The sequence below is a fragment of the Mesocricetus auratus genome, unplaced genomic scaffold, assembly GCF_017639785.1.
Source record: "Mesocricetus auratus isolate SY011 unplaced genomic scaffold, BCM_Maur_2.0 Super-Scaffold_100008, whole genome shotgun sequence".
In the NCBI taxonomy this organism is placed as follows: domain Eukaryota; kingdom Metazoa; phylum Chordata; class Mammalia; order Rodentia; family Cricetidae; genus Mesocricetus; species Mesocricetus auratus.
The window spans coordinates 5,858,676-5,876,117 of NW_024429192.1; the positions used below are offsets into that span (position 1 = coordinate 5,858,676).

Consider the following 17,442-nt stretch of genomic DNA (forward strand, 5'->3'; position numbering starts at 1 on the left):
TATGGCAGCAACGTTGGCTATTGAACCTGCCAGGGCCGCAGAGCACTGACTTGACAGTTCCTCTGACCATCGCACGCCCAGACACTGATCTTTAAAGTTCCAACAAACGCCTTCGGAGTCTTGAATTTCAGGCCTGTCAAATCCAGGAATCACCAGCTCAGCTCAGCTCAGCTCAGAAGCCCACACTGCCCTCTACAAACAAAAGCCAAGTCTATGGCTTGGGGCACAGAGGGTGAGCCACAGCCTTGCTCAAGCTACCGCTGGGCTATCCCTGACCTGCACCTCTGGACAGTCACTGGGATGCACAAACACGACCGGGGTAAGGCATCTCTATTTAGATGCCCGGGAAGAAGCCTTTCGTGCAAGCAAAGGAGGAACCTGGATCCCAGGCCAGCAGAATAAAATGTAAAGGTCAAGCATCTGAGAATGTGTTATGCCAATTTACCAATAATTCGTTTATTTTGCAGTGGAGATTGAACCCATGCCCTCTGGCATGCTGGGCAAATGCTTTATCACCGAGCGATTGCTTCATAGTCCTAATAGTACTCTGGTTCCAATACAAAACAAAGGTCTGCTAATCTGTCTACTGCAAGACACTCTTTACTATAAAGACGTGGGAATTTCCACAGTGCTTATCAGATAGAATAGATATGTAATTCTTCCTTAAGTAAATTAGGAAGAACCCTCAGAGGAAGAATGAATCTGAAGTAGACATTCTAGAGGAACAAATTAATTATGTGATTATGTTATTTGTTTGTAAAAATTATAAACATCCTTAGTCTTTACTTCTCTGTCATAAAACTAAATACATTCTTACCCACAGATGTGCGGTCTTACACATAGTGCTAAACAAGGGTCTGATCATCCCCTCTTGGGGCCTACAAAGTCAAACAAGGTGTGAGCGCTTGTGAAGGCAGAGCCTCACTTGTGAGTGAGCCGTTTGACACGGAGTTAGCATCCTACACAATTCCCTTTGAAGCTCTGCTAGTAGCCCAGGCAGTGAACTGCTTCATCTGTCTGCTTGTGAGTGCACAACCTTCACGGACATGAACTGCATCTGCTAAGGTCTCATTTGCTGTCCGGCTCTCTTGAGAAAGGAAGGTTGAAAGAGAGAGAGTACAGCAGATGCAGGCACAGCAAGCTGGATGCCGCATGCCTGGGCACCGGCACATGGCGTCTCTCTGGGCAAGACAGAAGTAAATCTTACTCTGTTTGGCCACAGGCTGGGGAAGCACTGAGGAACTCAAAGAAATGCTAGGATCAGGCAGAGGACCCTTCTGGTCTAATCCCAACAAGAAATTACGGTTGCTAATGAACATGTGCTCTGAAGTCGGGAAAAGCGCTTTGTGTGTCTCCCGGTGTGGCCCAAACGAAGAGCAGCAGGAGACCACAAAGAGGCGAAATGCTAACTGAGCCCCTCTGTGGTCTCAACAAAAGTACTAATCTTTTGGTTTCTCAAGCTTTCAGAGGAATCCCAGCAACAAACCTCAGACATGTTACAATGTAACGCTTTCACCTCACCGGCAGGTAGACGGTAAACTGCAAACCACACAGCTTTGCTTTGCTTTGCCATGTGAACTTTACAGCTAATAAAAAGGCAGAAAGAAAGGCTGTAAGTTTAAAATAAGCATATTTGGGAAAGAGCCAGTGTGGGGGGAAACTAAAATTAGCCTTTGAGAACCTCTGATACTACAGGCATTGCAGATTAAGCACTAATTAGTCAGTCACAAGAGCAACTCAACCCTCTGAAGGTGTTCTCTTGAGCAAGGGCAACAGCTGTGACCGACAACATCATTTCATCCACAGATCTAAGCATTAGTCAAAAGCCTTTGCCTAGAGAAACTTGTCTTAGGTCAGACTTCTAAAGATGTAATCAACATTAAGGCAAAAAAGCTGTGCTCTTTCGAAGAGGCTGACTAATACTCAGTGGTTTACATTTCCAGGGACTTCTTGAAAACATCGTAAAACTGTTTCAAGAGTTAAATTCTTTTTGCTTAAAACAGTGGTAAGTTACACAGGAGCAAACGTGAGCATTTTTATTGTACTTGTGGACAGAGAACTCAGAGATGCACCTCCAATACTGACATGGCACACATACTTTCATATGCTCAACTACAGAACACACACACACACACACACACACACACACACACACACACGCTAAACATGAAACTACTGTGAAGAAAAACACCAAGTTGGCTAAACAGTACTCCCTGAGGGTGAGCACTTTCCTGGAATTGTACAATTGAAAAAGTTCATTACCCAATACTGCAAGAACTGCACAAATATTTTAACTTGGACGTCTAGACAATCTGGCATGGACTCTCAATCCTGAGGGCAACAACAACAACAAAAAAATTTCAAATACGCTTCCTAATTTAAAATTCTCTTTTAGTAGTAAAGGATTTTTTTTCTTAGTATTAGAAGCTAAATAGCCCATACAAAGTAAAGTATTAGGAATTTTAAAGTAGAAAATTAAAGCAAGTTATTTTTTGGGGAAAAAGGCAACATCCCCGTTTCTGGTAAGAACATAAAATCTACCTAAATCTAAATTAATATATAAAATTATTATAAGAAATGGGTTTTTCCAACCTGGTTTTATTTTGAGTTAACTTTTTTTTTTTTTTTTTTTTTTTTTGGTTTTTCGAGACAGGGTTTCTCTGCATTGTTTTGGAGGCTGTCGGTCCAGCCTGGCCGCGAACTCACAGAGATCCGCCTGCCTCTGCCTCCCAAGTGCTGGGATTAAAGGCGTGTGCCACCACCGCCCGGCTTGAGTTAACTTTTTATTTTATCTTTTGGCTTTTTTCGAGGAAGGGTCTCATTGTGTAGCTCTGGGTGTCTTGAAACTCACTCTGTAGACCAGACTGGCTTTGAACTCACAGAGATCTCCCTGCCTCAGCCTCTGAGTTCTGGGACTAAAGATGTGTGCCACCACACCCAACCTGAGTCTACATTATTAAGACAATAAATCACCACACGAGAACTTTTTTGTTACTGTGCACTGTGACAAAGTCACCTACAGCCACACCTGAGACAACAGCAATGACCCCACTAAACAATGAAGTTAGAGGCATTAAAAATGAGTGTGACAAAGCAGGTCTACAGTCAAGCACGACATTAAAGGAATGGCAGGAAATCTCAGTTTTAAACAAAAGCATCTGAATACTCAAAGCGCACATGGGGCCTTACTTTTGAGCATGGCACGGCTGTAAACAGGCAGAAGGAAAGAAGACATTGGTAAAACTATGGTGTGGGGCAGGGCAGGCACATGGTCCCACCCTACAGAAGTCACTACAGCATGCACAGTACGGAGGCCTGCTCATGGACTAGTGCAGTTAAGTGTGCCTGGGATTCAGTGTCATCTCGTTGTTGTGGGGTGGGGTGCGCATGCACGCGCGCGCGCGCGCGCACACACACAGCAGTCACCTTCAGTTGGTTGTTGAAGACGTCGATCTCCTGTAGCTTTGACCTGGTCTCTCTTTCCACCTCGTCCAGCTGCTCTCGAAGCTGCTGCCGGGTCAGCTCTTTGGCTTCCAAGGCTCTTTTGAGGGTAAGAAGCGAATCTCCTATTTCAGAAGGGCACACAAGACAGAACTTTGGGTAGCGGTAAGAACGTGTTCAACCTTTGTCATTAGAGGGAACCCGCTGACTAAAAGGCAGAGGGGTGGGAGCGGAGGAACACCACTCAGTGGTGAGACAGACGCACGGCACGCTCGGAGTCTGAGATTAATTAATCAACGCCAGCAACCAGGAAAAGGTTTTAACGTTAAGAAGAGAACACCTTGCAGTACTCGGGAAGCTAAGGCAGGCGGAGCTCTGACTTTGAGGCGACCCTGGTTTACACAGTGAGACCCCGTCTCAAAACAAGTATAAACAAGTAAGACACTTACTATGCAAACTGTTCTGCTGGACTTGTTTTAATTGGTCATTGAGTATCTGTTTTTCTGGAATAAGTCTTCCAAGCATTTGCTGAGATTCCTAGGAGAGAGGGGGGAACAGCAATGAGTAACTGAGCCCCAGAAAGTCAGCACCAGTGTTCTCCCAGACATTCCCAATCCCGTGCCGAATCTGTTACGCATTTAACTGCCATTCTCACCAAGGAATTAACTAGAGGCCAAGTGCGGTTCCCTAGGAGGAAGTAAAGACAGATACAGCTCCCTCGGTTCTGCTTACAAGGTTGATGACACACTGGACGCTTTTTTTTTTTTTTTTTGGTTTTACGAGACAGGGTTTCTCTGTATTGTTTTGGAGGCTATCGGTCCAGCCCGGCCTAGAACTCACAGAGATCCGCCTGCCTCTGCCCTCCCGAGTGCTGGGATTAAAGGCGTGGGCCACCACCGCCCGGCCACACTGGACACTTAAAAGCTTCAGCAAATGTAGCTCAAGTAGGTCTGAGGGAAACCCAGGATCTCTTGACTGCAGAGCTCAGGACAATGCTGTTAACGAGGTGGTCACCCACCACTCTGTCCGGAGTGTTCTATTCACTAGCACTGTGCTGAGGCTTACTGCATACCTCAAGTTGGCCACAGAACCCAGAAAGGCATTTGTCACAACTAGAGTTCTAGATGTCACCCATGTTTTTCCATCACACAGGAATTTTAAACATGAGCGTCCTGAACCAACCTCTTTTTTTCTTTTTAAAACTGGCAAAAGAAAAAAGCTAAAACCACACTGTATAAGGAAGGCTATTTAGAGTTTTGACGGGTAAAATGCCAAGCACAGTATTTGTTTAAGCTCAGTTGAAATGATCTTGTAGTAAACTGGAAGCCTTGCTGATTTACTTGACATTTATTTTTACCTTAGGGAGGAAAATGTCTCTTGTTGTGAGGAAAAAACAAAAACAAAAAAGCCTTACTTAAGGATTTCCCACAGAGGCCAAGAGCCAAGCTCTTTGAACCTACCTGCAGACACACGCCAGCGTCTGCAGAGTGGGCCGTGTGCTGGGTCTGCACGGTAGGAGGCTAACTCAATGAAGGTGTTGAGGGCCGTGAGTGAGTGACCCACTGCGAGACTTTCACAAAACAAAATACACAGCAGACCGTCTCCCAGGAAGCAAAGCCCACACAGTTGATCCTTTACTTATTCTCCCTCAGGCAAGGCGTCTTACCAACCCACCTCCAAAGTTCATTTCCTGAGCCAAGATGAAGAAGCATCGAGAGGAACCCAGCTCCAAAGGCTGACGCTGTTTCACTCTTGCAGACAACGTTTGAAAGTGCACAGTCCGGGCTGGACATGGCTCAGGGGTTAAGATGGCCCAGCGCTGTTTGTGCAGAAGACCCAAGCTGTCCTAGTTAGGGTTTCTATTGCCGCCAAGAGACACCTTATAAAGGAAGCATTTAATTGGGGTGGCAGCTTACAGTTTAGAGGTTTACTCTATTATCGTCATGATAGGAAAGGAGTTCTACACCTTGATCTGCAGGCAGCAGGAGGAAGACTTGTGCCTCACTGGGTGCAGCTTGAGCATATGAGACCTCAAAGCCCGCCTCCACAGTGACACGCTTGCTCCAACAAGACCACACCTCCCAATAGTGCCATTCTCTATGGGCTAAACACTCACACACGAGTCTATGGGCCATTCTTTTTTTTTTTTTCAAGACAGAGTTTCTCTGTGGCTTTGGAGGCTGTCCTGGAACTCGCTCTTGTAGTCCAGGCTGGCCTCGAACTCGCAGAGATCTGCCTGCCTCTGCCTCCCGAGTGCTGGGATCAAAGGCAAGTGCTACCACACCCGGCAGGTGGGTCTTATTCAAACCAGCACACCAGCCCTCAGCCTGTGACTCCAGCTCTAGGGAGTTCTGTACTTCTGGCCTCCATGGGCACTGCTTTCATGGGCACAGACCCACACGGACACTCAGACGTGCCCTGTTTGTTAATCTCTTAAAAAACGTGTGCACACCAGCACTAAGCCGCCAGGGCTGACTGCAGAGCGAAGGTGACGGTGCATGCGGGGACAAAGGAAGCCGCTCTTGCTGCCTTGTGTGCCCGTCTTCCTCAACGCCGTCAGTTGCGCAAGGCCTGCGTTTACTGGCAAGCGGACACTTCTGGGTTTGGTAGCAAAGGTCTTCCACCATAAAACATTCAGTCAAAGTGCTGGCGTACTGAGCAGGTGGCCTTTGCCCTGGATATCTTTGGGTAACATTTTATGGTTTCTCTGTATGACTTAATAGAAGAAGCTACGAGGGCAGGGTGAGGTGGTGCACACTCTTGACCCCAGCGCTAGGCAGAGGCAAGTGGACCTCTGTGAGCTCATGGACAACCAGCGCTACAGAGGGAGGCACCCACCTAAAAACAAACAAACAAAGGCAAATAAATGAATAAACAAAAGAAGCTTCAATACAGAAAAATATACTTCAAAAAAAAAGTGATTGCTTTAAAAAAAAATACTTGAAAACAGTTTCTGGCCATCAACTTCTCATATTGGTTGCTTTACAAGATCATGGCCCCGAATCTCAACCTGGTGACTACTTCCAAGTACACAAAACAGCAACTGGCAGAACTGGCAGACAGGAAACACACACACAAACACACTGTGAGGGAGACTGCCCCTCTTAGGAAGGGCACAACTCACGAGTGTTTGCCTAGTGTGCACTCGCAAGGCCCTGTGTTGGAGCCCAGCACTGTCACAAACTCAGTAAGGAAGTTGGAACTCTAGTAGGAGTCAACTTGCTCTAACTGGCTTGTGGGACACACTACCAAACTGACACAAAGTATTTGTACTTTTCAGGTCTACTTGGGATATTCACTAAGATTATATACTTGGTCCAAAGTCTCAATATAGTTAAAAAGTACTAAATTCGCATAAAATATTCTTTCAGATCATAACAAAAGGAAACAAGAAACAAATAAGATAAGGACTTACAGACCAAGTAGTGTACATTCACCCAGCCCATCAGAGAAATGGCAAAAGAGATAAATGAAAACATAATGTCTAAAACCCCATGCTATATAGCCATGTCTGTGGCAAGGGCATTTGTAAGTCAAAATACTTATATCAGACATAAATCAAAGCCTAAATTAAATTATCTAAGCTTCCTCTTAGTAAATCTAGGGAAAAAAAATTAAATCAAACCCCAGATAAGTACACGGAAAGGAAACAAGAGCTTAAGTTGATGGGGTAAGACAAAAAACATCAAGAGAAAAATCAATATAGAAAAGAGCTTGTATGAAAAATATCAATAAAGCTGGGTGGTGGCACATGCCTTTGAACCCAGCACTCAGGGGGCTGAGGCAGGGGGATTCCTGAGTTCCAGGCCAGCCTGGTCTAGAAAGGGAGTTCCAGGCCAGCCAAGGCGACACAGAGAAACCCTGTTTCAAAAACAAACAAAAAAAGAACAAGAAAAAAACTCAATAAAACCAATAAGCTTCCAGCTAGGTTGATGAAGCAAGTCACATGAAGCGGGGGAGAGGGCACGGGGGGGGGGGGGACGACACAGACGGATGGGAGAGTGAGGGAGGGTGAAGAAGCCACCATTGGGGATGGTGACATGCAATGGCTGCCATGAGGAAAGGAGGAGGGACTCTGAAAACATTTTTATGAATATCTATTTGATCATTTAGATAATTGAACAGATTAATTAAAGGACACACTTTCAACAAGGCTCAAGAGTAACAGAAAATTTCAATAGCTTTATTATTTACTGAATACAATTTTCTTTATTTTTGTTGTTGTTACTGTTTTTTTTTTTTTTTTAGTGGGGATGTTTGTTTTTCTGAGACAGGGTTTCTCTGTATATCATCCCTGACTGTCCTAGAACTCATTCTGTACACCAGGCTGGCCTTGAACTTACAGAGACCTGCCTGTCTTTGCTTCCCCAGTGCTGGGACTAAAGGTATGTGCCACCACTGCCTGGGGAAAAGGAAAATCTTACAGATTTAACACTTGCACAGTAAAAACTAAAAAATATGCCGGGCGTTGGTGGCGCACGCCTTTAATCCCAGCACTCGGGAGGTAGAGGCAGGCGGATCTCTGTGAGTTCGAGACCAGCCTGGACTACCAAGCGAGTTCCAGGACAGCCTCCAAAGCCACAGAGAAACCCTGTCTCGAAAAAACAAAAAACAAACAAACAAACAAAAAAACCACTAAAAAATATTACTGAAAAGCCGGGCGTTGGTGATGCACACCTTTAATCCCAGCACTTGGGAGGCAGAGGCAGGTGGATCTCTGTGAGTTCGAGGCCAGCCTGATCTACAAGAGCTAGTTCCAGGACAGCCTCCAAAGCCACAGAGAAACCCTGTCTCGAAAAACCAAAAAAAGAAAAAAAAAAAAAAAGGTAATGACACAGACTGAGGCCATGCAGTTCGATATTGTTAAGATGACAAATCTTTTCAGATTAGCGTATAAACGCAATGAAATTCTAACAAAATTCTAAGATTTAAAAAAATTAAACAAAACCTAACAAACTGTTCCTACAATTTATTTAGAAATGTAAAGAGCTAAGACTAGGAAAAGAAGGGAGAGGGAGACTAGTAGCAAATCCACACTACTTATTGCCGTAACTGTCAACAGCCTGGGAGAAAGGACGGTCAGAGCAAGGGACACAAGACAGACAGAACAGCCCTCTACAAGAATATTCAGTGAACTCGGAGTGGCTACCAAGGAACGCCAAAGGGAGAGTTCAAGAAATGACGCTGAGTTCTATCTATGTTGTGTGCAAATAGATCAATCCTAACCTTTATCGCAACCTGCATGTAATAATAAACTTGAGACGGATTTGGCCCAAACCATAAGAAGTCCTCAAAGGAAGCACTGAGGATGGTTATCTCACTAGAGTCAACGATTCTTAGAACCAGAGGGAAATTTCCCAAACGGAACCTTATCAAATGTAAAACATCTGCCCGGTAGAAAAACAACACAAAAATGGTGAGCAAGAGGGGCGTGTAGGCAAGTGCCTATGACGGAAAGAGAGCAGCGGCGCCTCAAGCGATTGCCAGAGGTGAGAAGCTGGACGTCCACAGAGAGTTTCAGACTAGTCAGGGATACAAGGTAAGATCTTGTCTCAAAAACCGACCAAACAACACACAACAAACAAAAAGTGAGTGAAAGCTGGGGGCAGAATGGTTGAAAATATCATATTTCTGCAAAACAACTTATCTGACAAATTGCTTCCTGGTTAAAAAAATGCAAGGAGCTCACCAGTCTTCAATTCAATAAAAATGGACAAAAGATCTGTTAAAACGCTTCAACAAAACGCACAAAGACTCATGCCAATTTCATCCCCAATGGCACACAATAGCAGCAGAATGCACAGAGACACAAAGTAAAGACACAGTGTTGCATCCCAGTGATACAGTAACCAATGCCGGTGTCCTGAGGATCGGCCACCCACACACATGCTGGTCACAACCACACCCCTACATGCTGGTCACACACCACACACACATGCTGGTCACACACCACACACACATGCTGGTCACACACCACACCCACACATGCTGGTCACACACCACACCTACATGCTGGTCACACACCACACACCTACATGCTGGTCACACACCACACACACACACATGCTGGTCACACACCACACCTACATGCTGGTCACACACCACACACACATGCTGGTCACACACCACACACACACACACATGCTGGTCACACACCACACCCACACATGCTGGTCACACACCACACCCACACATGCTGGTCACACACCACACCTACATGCTGGTCACACACCACACACCTACATGCTGGTCACACACCACACACACACACATGCTGGTCACACACCACCCACACATGCTGGTCACACACCACCCACACATGCTGGTCACACACCACACCTACATGCTGGTCACACACCACACCCCTACATGCTGGTCACAACCACACCCACACATGCTGGTCACACACCACACCTACATGCTGGTCACACACCACACACCTACATGCTGGTCACACACCACACACACATGCTGGTCACACACCACACCCCTACATGCTGGTCACAACCACACCCCTACATGCTGGTCACACACCACACCTACATGCTGGTCACACACCACACCCCTACATGCTGGTCGGGAAGAAAACGCATGAAACTCATGGTGAAGAGCAAAGCACACTGAAAAATCTGCCCAAGAGCAAGACACATTTCCACGAGGCTCACACACAAACTCTCACTGCACTTTCACTCATGAGAAACCCCAAACTGGGGCCAGCATGATGGCCTGGTGGGTAGACTTGTCAAGCCAGACAAGCTGAACCCACACGGTAGAAGAAGAGTGTTATACCCATAAGCTGTCTTTCCCATCTACATGGTCCCCCCCACAAACATAATAAATAAAAATGTTTTAAATTCCACGACTGGGTAAATAGTGGGATGTTGCCGAGAGATTAAAGAGGAAGTTACTTATTCACTCAGTGGGAGCCAATCCCCTAGCCGGCATGCTGGGGGAAGGCGCCTGACTGGGAAGCATTGCAAAGGACAGACAAGTTACAGATACCATCAGCATTCGCTGATGCCCCTACAGCTCACCCTTTGATAGGAGGGCAAGTGATGGCGACATCACAGATTTGGAAAGGCAGAAGTGCTAACAGCACTCCACTGTGTGCCCACCTGATCACCTACATGGTCATTCCACTAATCAGTATTATCAAAGTAAAGCCAGTGCCCCACCAATGACCTTTGCGACCCGACGTCCACCTGCCCTGCCCAGCGGTCCTGGTGCTGTCACTCTGTAACTGGCCTCCCGCACACCGGGTGACCTCAGGACAGGCACCGCTCCTGCCTGCCCTGACCTTTTAGCTCATCGCCAGTTTCAGATCGTCCTTGAATGTCATCCTCACAGAAGCCCATCCAGAAGACCTGAATTAAGTTAAAGTTTTTCCTACTCCCAAGGTTCCTCCTCGACTTCCCCACTCATCCTGGTTGAGCATTCCTGATGTGAAACCTGACGTCTGAACTCTACACTCTGAGATGCTTAAAGGAAGGCAAGAAGCCTCGAGTGGGAAATTCAGCACCTGGCCTGACAGCTACAATGCAGACGCACTACAAATACCACAAAGTTATTTTCAGGTCCACATAAAAGGCATATATGCAACATAAAGTTTATGTCTACACTGGGTTCCTTTCCCTAAGATACTCAGTATGTAAATATTTTAAAGTCAAGGAAGGAAGGAAGGAAGGAAGGAAGGAAGGAAGGAAGGAAGGAAGGAAGGAAGGAAGGAAGGAAGGAAGGAAGGAAGGAAAAGAAAACCTGGATCTTAAACAGCTCTGGTCCTAAGCGCACTGGAGAGAGAAACTCAGGCTTTACACACTTAAGTGCTTAGTGACTCTCACCCCGACAGAGAACATTGTCTTGGTTGTTCGCTTGGACACCAGTTGTCAGGCAAGGGCCTAAGCTATCTGTTTCCTCCTTGTCCCGAGGTCCTGACGTACGGTGGACGCGGACCACCCGTTGAATAAGCAAACGAACTGAGATACGGGCAGGGACTCACCTGTAACTGCTGCTGTAAGTGGGTGATTTCGGCGATTCTCAGCTCTCTAGACTTGTTTGTGCTCTCAATTTCCTGCCTTTGGGTTGTCAGGCGACATCTGATGTCTTGAAGTTTCCCTTCTAGCTGGTGCTTCTTGTCATTCTTCAATGAAGGAGAGACAGCAGGGGTGAGTGAGATACCTGATGTCCCAGCGTGCACAGGGATGGACCAAAGGAATGCCGCACTCACCAGGGCTTCTAGTTCAAACTCCAGGGTCTTCCTCCTGGCCTTCAGGACGACAATGCCCTCCTGTTCTCTGTTCCTCTGGCTCAGGAGCTCTTGTCTCCGGTTCCGTTCCCATTCAAGTTGCCGCTGCCGTTCAAGTTCCCGTTTTGCAGCCTGTAGTTGCAGACAGCTTATTAAATTCTTAATTCTAACACCATGCAATGTTTCTTAACAAAAATGTCCAGTAAACCCTCCTTCTAAAGGTGACACATCATACGTTCTCAGAGCTCACACTGACACCGGCTCTGAGTATGTGAGTCATGCGACAACAGTAAGAGGTGACAGAGCCTTTCACACAGGAGTGCTTCTTGCCTCCCAGAAAGCAGGGACTATGTAACTGTGTCATCTTGGTTTACAGGCCCAATGAGGAAGGGAACTTTTCTTATTTAACAAAATCAAACTAAATCCTCAAGGACAAAAACAAATGTGACTTTCTCCTGATGAAGGAAAATTACTACATGTAAGTGGAATGTTCCTTGTCCAGATGACGACAGCGACCAGAAAGTGTTTCTGATTCCTGAGGTGTCTGCAGGGCTTCACTGGTTAACGGCCTCTAATATGGAAATCCCAAACATAACTTTTTGAGTGGACTTTTGGATTTAGAAGCATTTCAGACTCAGATCCTCACATCAGGGACACTCTAAGCATAGCTCAAGTTTTAGAAGCCTGTGACTCCCACCTCCCCAATCTTCCTTCCTAATCATAGCAGCTACAGTTTCAATCTGTCAAGCTAGTATACACTGACCGCTAGGCAGGGACACATGGCCGTATGGCTGTCCCTCACTTAGCAAGCTCGAAGCTATACTGCAACACCCTGGGGACACACAGAGCATAGGGTCACTGTGTATCTCCAGGGACCAGGGACATCTGCCCAGCACTGCTACGTCCAATCCCCGGCACCAGATGCACGGACATAAAACCCTGTTAGTAGCTGTATATATTTGCCGGGACACAAGCTGCTAACGGCTGCATACTTTTTCTAAAGCAGTAACTAGAGGATGAAACCAAGGCATTTTAAAATAAGGAAACACCTGTCCTTACATTCTATTCCCATGGGAGAACGGCAGCGCTGCTTCTTTGCAATATACTCAGACAAGGGCAGATAAGGAGCTGATTCCCCTATCCAGGCCTAGCACCAGATCCGCCACTTCGACGGAAGACAGTCGTGTGTTAGCGGTTCCCGGGCACGTCATGGAAAGTTCTGGGATAGGTGGGTGGTGGTGGCTGAGCAGATCTAGGCACACTAAAGCTCTCACCTCTCGCCTCTCGATCTCCTTCCTCCTGTCCTCCTCCCTCTGCCGCTCCAGCTCCCGCTGCTTCTCCAGCTGCTTCTCCAGCTCCAGCTGCCTTTTGCGCTCCTGCTCCTGGCGCTCCCGCTCTTTCCGCTCCTGCTCCGCGCGCTCCAGCTGAGCCAAGCGCTCCTGCTCTTTGCGCTGCTGCTCCAAGAGGGCTTGCCTGCGTTTCTCCAGCTCCAGGTTGCCACGTTCAAAATTCTCCCGCTTCTTATCTTCAAATGTTACTTTGAAACAACAGCAAAAACAGCGATGATGAACAAAACTGTCATTTGTAAGGAAAAACTCAGATGCAGCAGCAAACCCAGACCTGCCCAAGGTCCTTATGATGCCCTAGACAAGGGGGAAGAATGTAAAGCTAAAATATTCTGCCAATGTCCTTTCCTGTTTAAGACCATAAACGAATGTTTACTGCCAACAGAAAGACACAACCAGGAATTCTTGTGTTTATTTGACAATGACACCTCAAATGTGAATCAGTCCACTTGACTCTGGCTCACTCCATGGAGACGCGCTTCTCACAGCTGTTCTCTGTCTTGGTCAAGCACACGTAGGCTGGAGCAGGCACACAGACTCTCCACTTGCTCAAGGAGTGTCTGGAGTGCTGCTTCAGTGGGTCATTTCTTTCCTTTCTTTTTTCCCTTTGACTTTTTGAGACAGGGTTTCTCTGTGTAGCTCTGGCTGTCCTGGAACTCACTTTGTAGACCAGGCTGTCCTTAAACTCACAGAGATCCTGCCTCCTGAGTGCTGGGATTAAAGGCACGCGCCGCCACACCTGTGATTAAGTCTTAATCGGGCCCTGTCAGTGGTTCATTTCTACGGGTGCCTTAAATATTAACAGGTATGAAGACATGCTTGCCTGAAATCCCAGCATGCACAGCACTCAGGCAGGAAGGCTGCTGTGAGATCCAGGCCAGTTTGGGCCACATACAAAGACTCTTATGTCTCAGAAAACAAACCCCCACCCCAAAACTAATATAGTATTCCTGAGAGTATAATCACAGTCATATTTAATCTTTTCTCCTGTACTTAACACAGCCTAGCTTGTAGATCATTTACAGTAAGTATCTTACCACTAAACATAATTGAAAAGCGATTTAAGCAGCCGGAAGAGCGAGTGCCCCAGTCGATCAATAACTGGGGAGCACTGAAAATGCGGCCCAGTGACACGAGCAAAGCAGTGAAGACAAAGACTCATTAATAATTCCCACTGCTCCTTACTATCATCATCATCATCTCATTAATAATTCAGAGCCATCTCATTTCAGATAACTCAGTAGCACGGTAGACCTGCCATTGAAAAGGAGGGTTATTGAAAATCAGTTCGCATTAAAATGAAAATGCGTTCCTTCTGTTTATAAGTCCCCGGTTCTCCTAGACCACCAAGATAAAATACCAAGAGGTGATTGGGGTTTCTACTGCGGCACTGTTGACACACCAAGAAGCCACCGTAACACTAAAATTGAGTGCTCTTTATTCTGTGAGTGGCATTTATGGAAGTTATTTTCTTTTTTCTGTTTTATTTTCCCCAGACAGGATTTCTCTGTGTAGCCCTGGCTGTCCTAGAACTAGCTCTGTAGACCAGGCTGGCCTCAAACTCACAGAGATCTGCCTGCCTCTGCCTCCCAAGTGCTGGGATTAAAAGTGTGCGCTGCCAGAGCCCACCCGGCTATGTTTATAGAAGTTTTCTTTTGCAGTAGGCAATCACTTTCAATTGGACAACTGGATAAAGCTGCATTAGCAGGGTACACAACGCTCTTGTTTTTCAAAAACGATTCCAAAGCTGTCTCCTCCTGCCTATGGGTGGCTGAAGAAGGGGCAGAGCGCCAGAAACTACGTCATCTTCATCTCTGCCGTCATTAGCTCATCAGCTGCGGCCCTCACCAGGCAGCTTCTTCTCTAACTGCTGCTCATCCTCTGATGCCGGCTCCTCAGGCAGCCTCTGATCCACAGACGAAGAGCTTATGATGGACATCCCACTGCCGGATCGCACCCTTCTGCAGGAAGAAAGGAAGGGCGTCATGTAAGGGCACGGGCAGGAAGGCTGACGAGAGCACACCGTGGAGCAGCTTTTAGTGAAGGTGAGAAAAAGCCAAGACTTGGGTTTCTCTACTGATAAAGTTTTATAAATGGGCATTTAAATGTCATCAGATTCCAAGTGCCATGGGTGCTCAGAACGTTGGTGCTAGAGATGTAGCTCAGGGGCGGCACATGCTTGTATGTGCAAGGTCCTGGGTTTGATCCTCAGCACTCTCCAAAACCAATAAAATATTTAAAATTGCCACAAGTTACAGCAACCCACGAGGGCAGGATTTTAACCACAGTAAGTAAGTGTTGGTGGCTATTACCATTACTACCCTTGGAAGTAATTCTCAGCTTCCCCAAGGAAGGCAGCAGGGCAGTTAACTGGGACCAACAAACACCTTTCTTCTAGAAACTCTATTTTAGTGTCCCCCCAATATATTTACCATTCTGAAAACAAGCTGTCCCATTTATTAATAAGTGTCACATTAAACCCTCAACTTTATTTATTTATTTTTTAAACAATCTCTCATCTGGGTGTGGTGGCACAGACTTACAGAATTTAAACCTAGAGTTTGGAAGGCAGGTGGATCTCTGAGTTCAAGGCCAGCCTGGTCTACAGAGCCAGTTCTAGGACAGCCAAGGCTGCAGAGTGAGATCCTGTCTCAAAAAAACAAAAAACCCAAACCTCTCATCCTTTTTATGCTTTCTCTTAAGCATCATCTTCGAATACTCAGCTTCCCCACATGGATCCCTGGAGCGGAGAGGGTTCCTGGTTGCCACCTTCCACCCGTGCAGTTCCCTGTCCCTTCCAGTGCCACACAAAGCAGACACTGATGGCTCTGCAGCTCCTCATTCTAGAGGGACTGTGCCCAAGTCTCTCCAGAAACCTGAAACTCCGGATATAAATCTATTTGTCTTTTATTAAGCAAATGGAACATTCTGGGATGGTGTGTTCACACACTACAGGTGCGGGTGTGATGACAGTCCCAGCGAGCTTCCCCTGACCAGATGTTGTGGGCACTCTTGACATCTCTACTGAGTCTGTTTCAGTCCAGGATAATCTTTAAAAGCTACCTTCCTGATTATAAGTTCTACATTGCCATCATTCTTGTTACCTCTTGAATGTGCTTGATTGGCAGGTGTCACCTCTGATTTCCTACATGCCTACTCATTCCGGTTCTCTCTTACCTCGAGAGTAGTTTCTGGTGAGCTCTGGTACGATGGGCACCAAGGCAAACCACCCAGGTCTCTGACTTGGTGCTTTTACTATATTATACAGACTATGTAAGCGCTCAGGAGGCCGGAACAGGGCCAGGCTCACCACTGAGCTAAGCTAAAGCCTCTGCTTTCAGGGAGAGTTCCTCTTCACGCCAGGAAAAGTGTGGGATCCATGCAAACTTTGCAGAGTGACGTGCTGCTTACCTGAAGGACGGAGGGATGCACTCTGGAGGCAGGACAGGCGGCAGTGGCTGACCAGACATGGCAACATCGATTAGGTGCATAGCCAGGATAAACTCTTCCGCTGTGAGTTTTCCATCTTGATCAATGTCAGAAAGATTCCTAATTCAACAGAAAATTCATGCAATCCAGTTCAGGAGAACGCATGCTTCTTACTGTTCACCAGCGATTTGCAAATTCTATTTTCATACTCTGATCCTAGGCCAACAGAATCTTTCTCTGTGCCAGCTTGTAGAACAAGTACTATTTCAGACTATTGGAAGGATAAAAAAATAATCCATACAGTTGGCATTGTCTTTAGCATCCAACAAACACTAATTATGATTTATCCTGATCCTCTTCAATCCTTGGAAGCCATTTAAAATACACAACACTCCAATTCTTGTAATGCTAGACAAAGGACTGATAAAGGGCGGCATAGCAAATTATTTCATGGTCTGTAAGATGCACAAGCCCTGTTACACCAAATTGTACTCTTGATGAGAGCCCATAGGCAATATGTAAATGAACGCGCCCACACGCAACATTAAAGCCGTGTACAACAACGGGTGACAGTCAGATCCCACCAATTGGCCATCCTCCATCTATGGACTGACCTCCGTAGCCTCCGGTCCCCCTCTAGGGTAGTGGGCATTCCTCCCCCCTCCTTCTAGCAATCTAGTCACCAGCAGGCTTAAGATGCACCTGTCCAAACAGCTAGTTACAGCACACAGACAGCAAAAGGAGACCTGAGAGCATGCATTTACTCGCAAGAAGGTCAACGGCACAAATGCCACGTTACAAGTCTGCCTTTGCTAATGACAACCAATGGAGAAACTGCCTTCCTCTTTCTGAAATGTCTTCAGGCTGCTACCGCTAAGGTATGATTTCCACAGGTAATAGAGGCCCTCTGTAGAGGGCGGTCATATGCATACCTGACAAAAACAGTCAGCTACATACCACCAATGCAGTGTAAGGAGCCAGGAC

At 46.5% G+C, this 17,442-nt stretch overlaps 1 protein-coding gene across 6 annotated transcripts in view; it reads right to left on the minus strand.

The window, feature by feature from the left end:
- The window catches only part of Itsn1 (intersectin 1), a 174,814-nt gene that overhangs the window by 75,090 nt on the left and 82,282 nt on the right, over positions 1 to 17,442 (minus strand). For all 6 annotated transcript variants that reach the window (XR_005878825.1, XM_040750476.1, XM_040750475.1 and 3 more), the window contains exons 10-16: positions 16,441 to 16,578; positions 14,878 to 14,990; positions 12,958 to 13,220; positions 11,666 to 11,815; positions 11,438 to 11,578; positions 3,891 to 3,978; positions 3,427 to 3,566 (exon numbers count right to left, since the gene is read on the minus strand). Coding sequence is in view for 5 of the 6 variants with exons in the window: in XM_040750476.1 (XP_040606410.1) it covers positions 3,427 to 3,566; positions 3,891 to 3,978; positions 11,438 to 11,578; positions 11,666 to 11,815; positions 12,958 to 13,220; positions 14,878 to 14,990; positions 16,441 to 16,578 (1,033 nt within the window). In the remaining variant the exon portion in view is untranslated. The remainder of the gene's footprint in view (positions 1 to 3,426; positions 3,567 to 3,890; positions 3,979 to 11,437; positions 11,579 to 11,665; positions 11,816 to 12,957; positions 13,221 to 14,877; positions 14,991 to 16,440; positions 16,579 to 17,442) is intronic.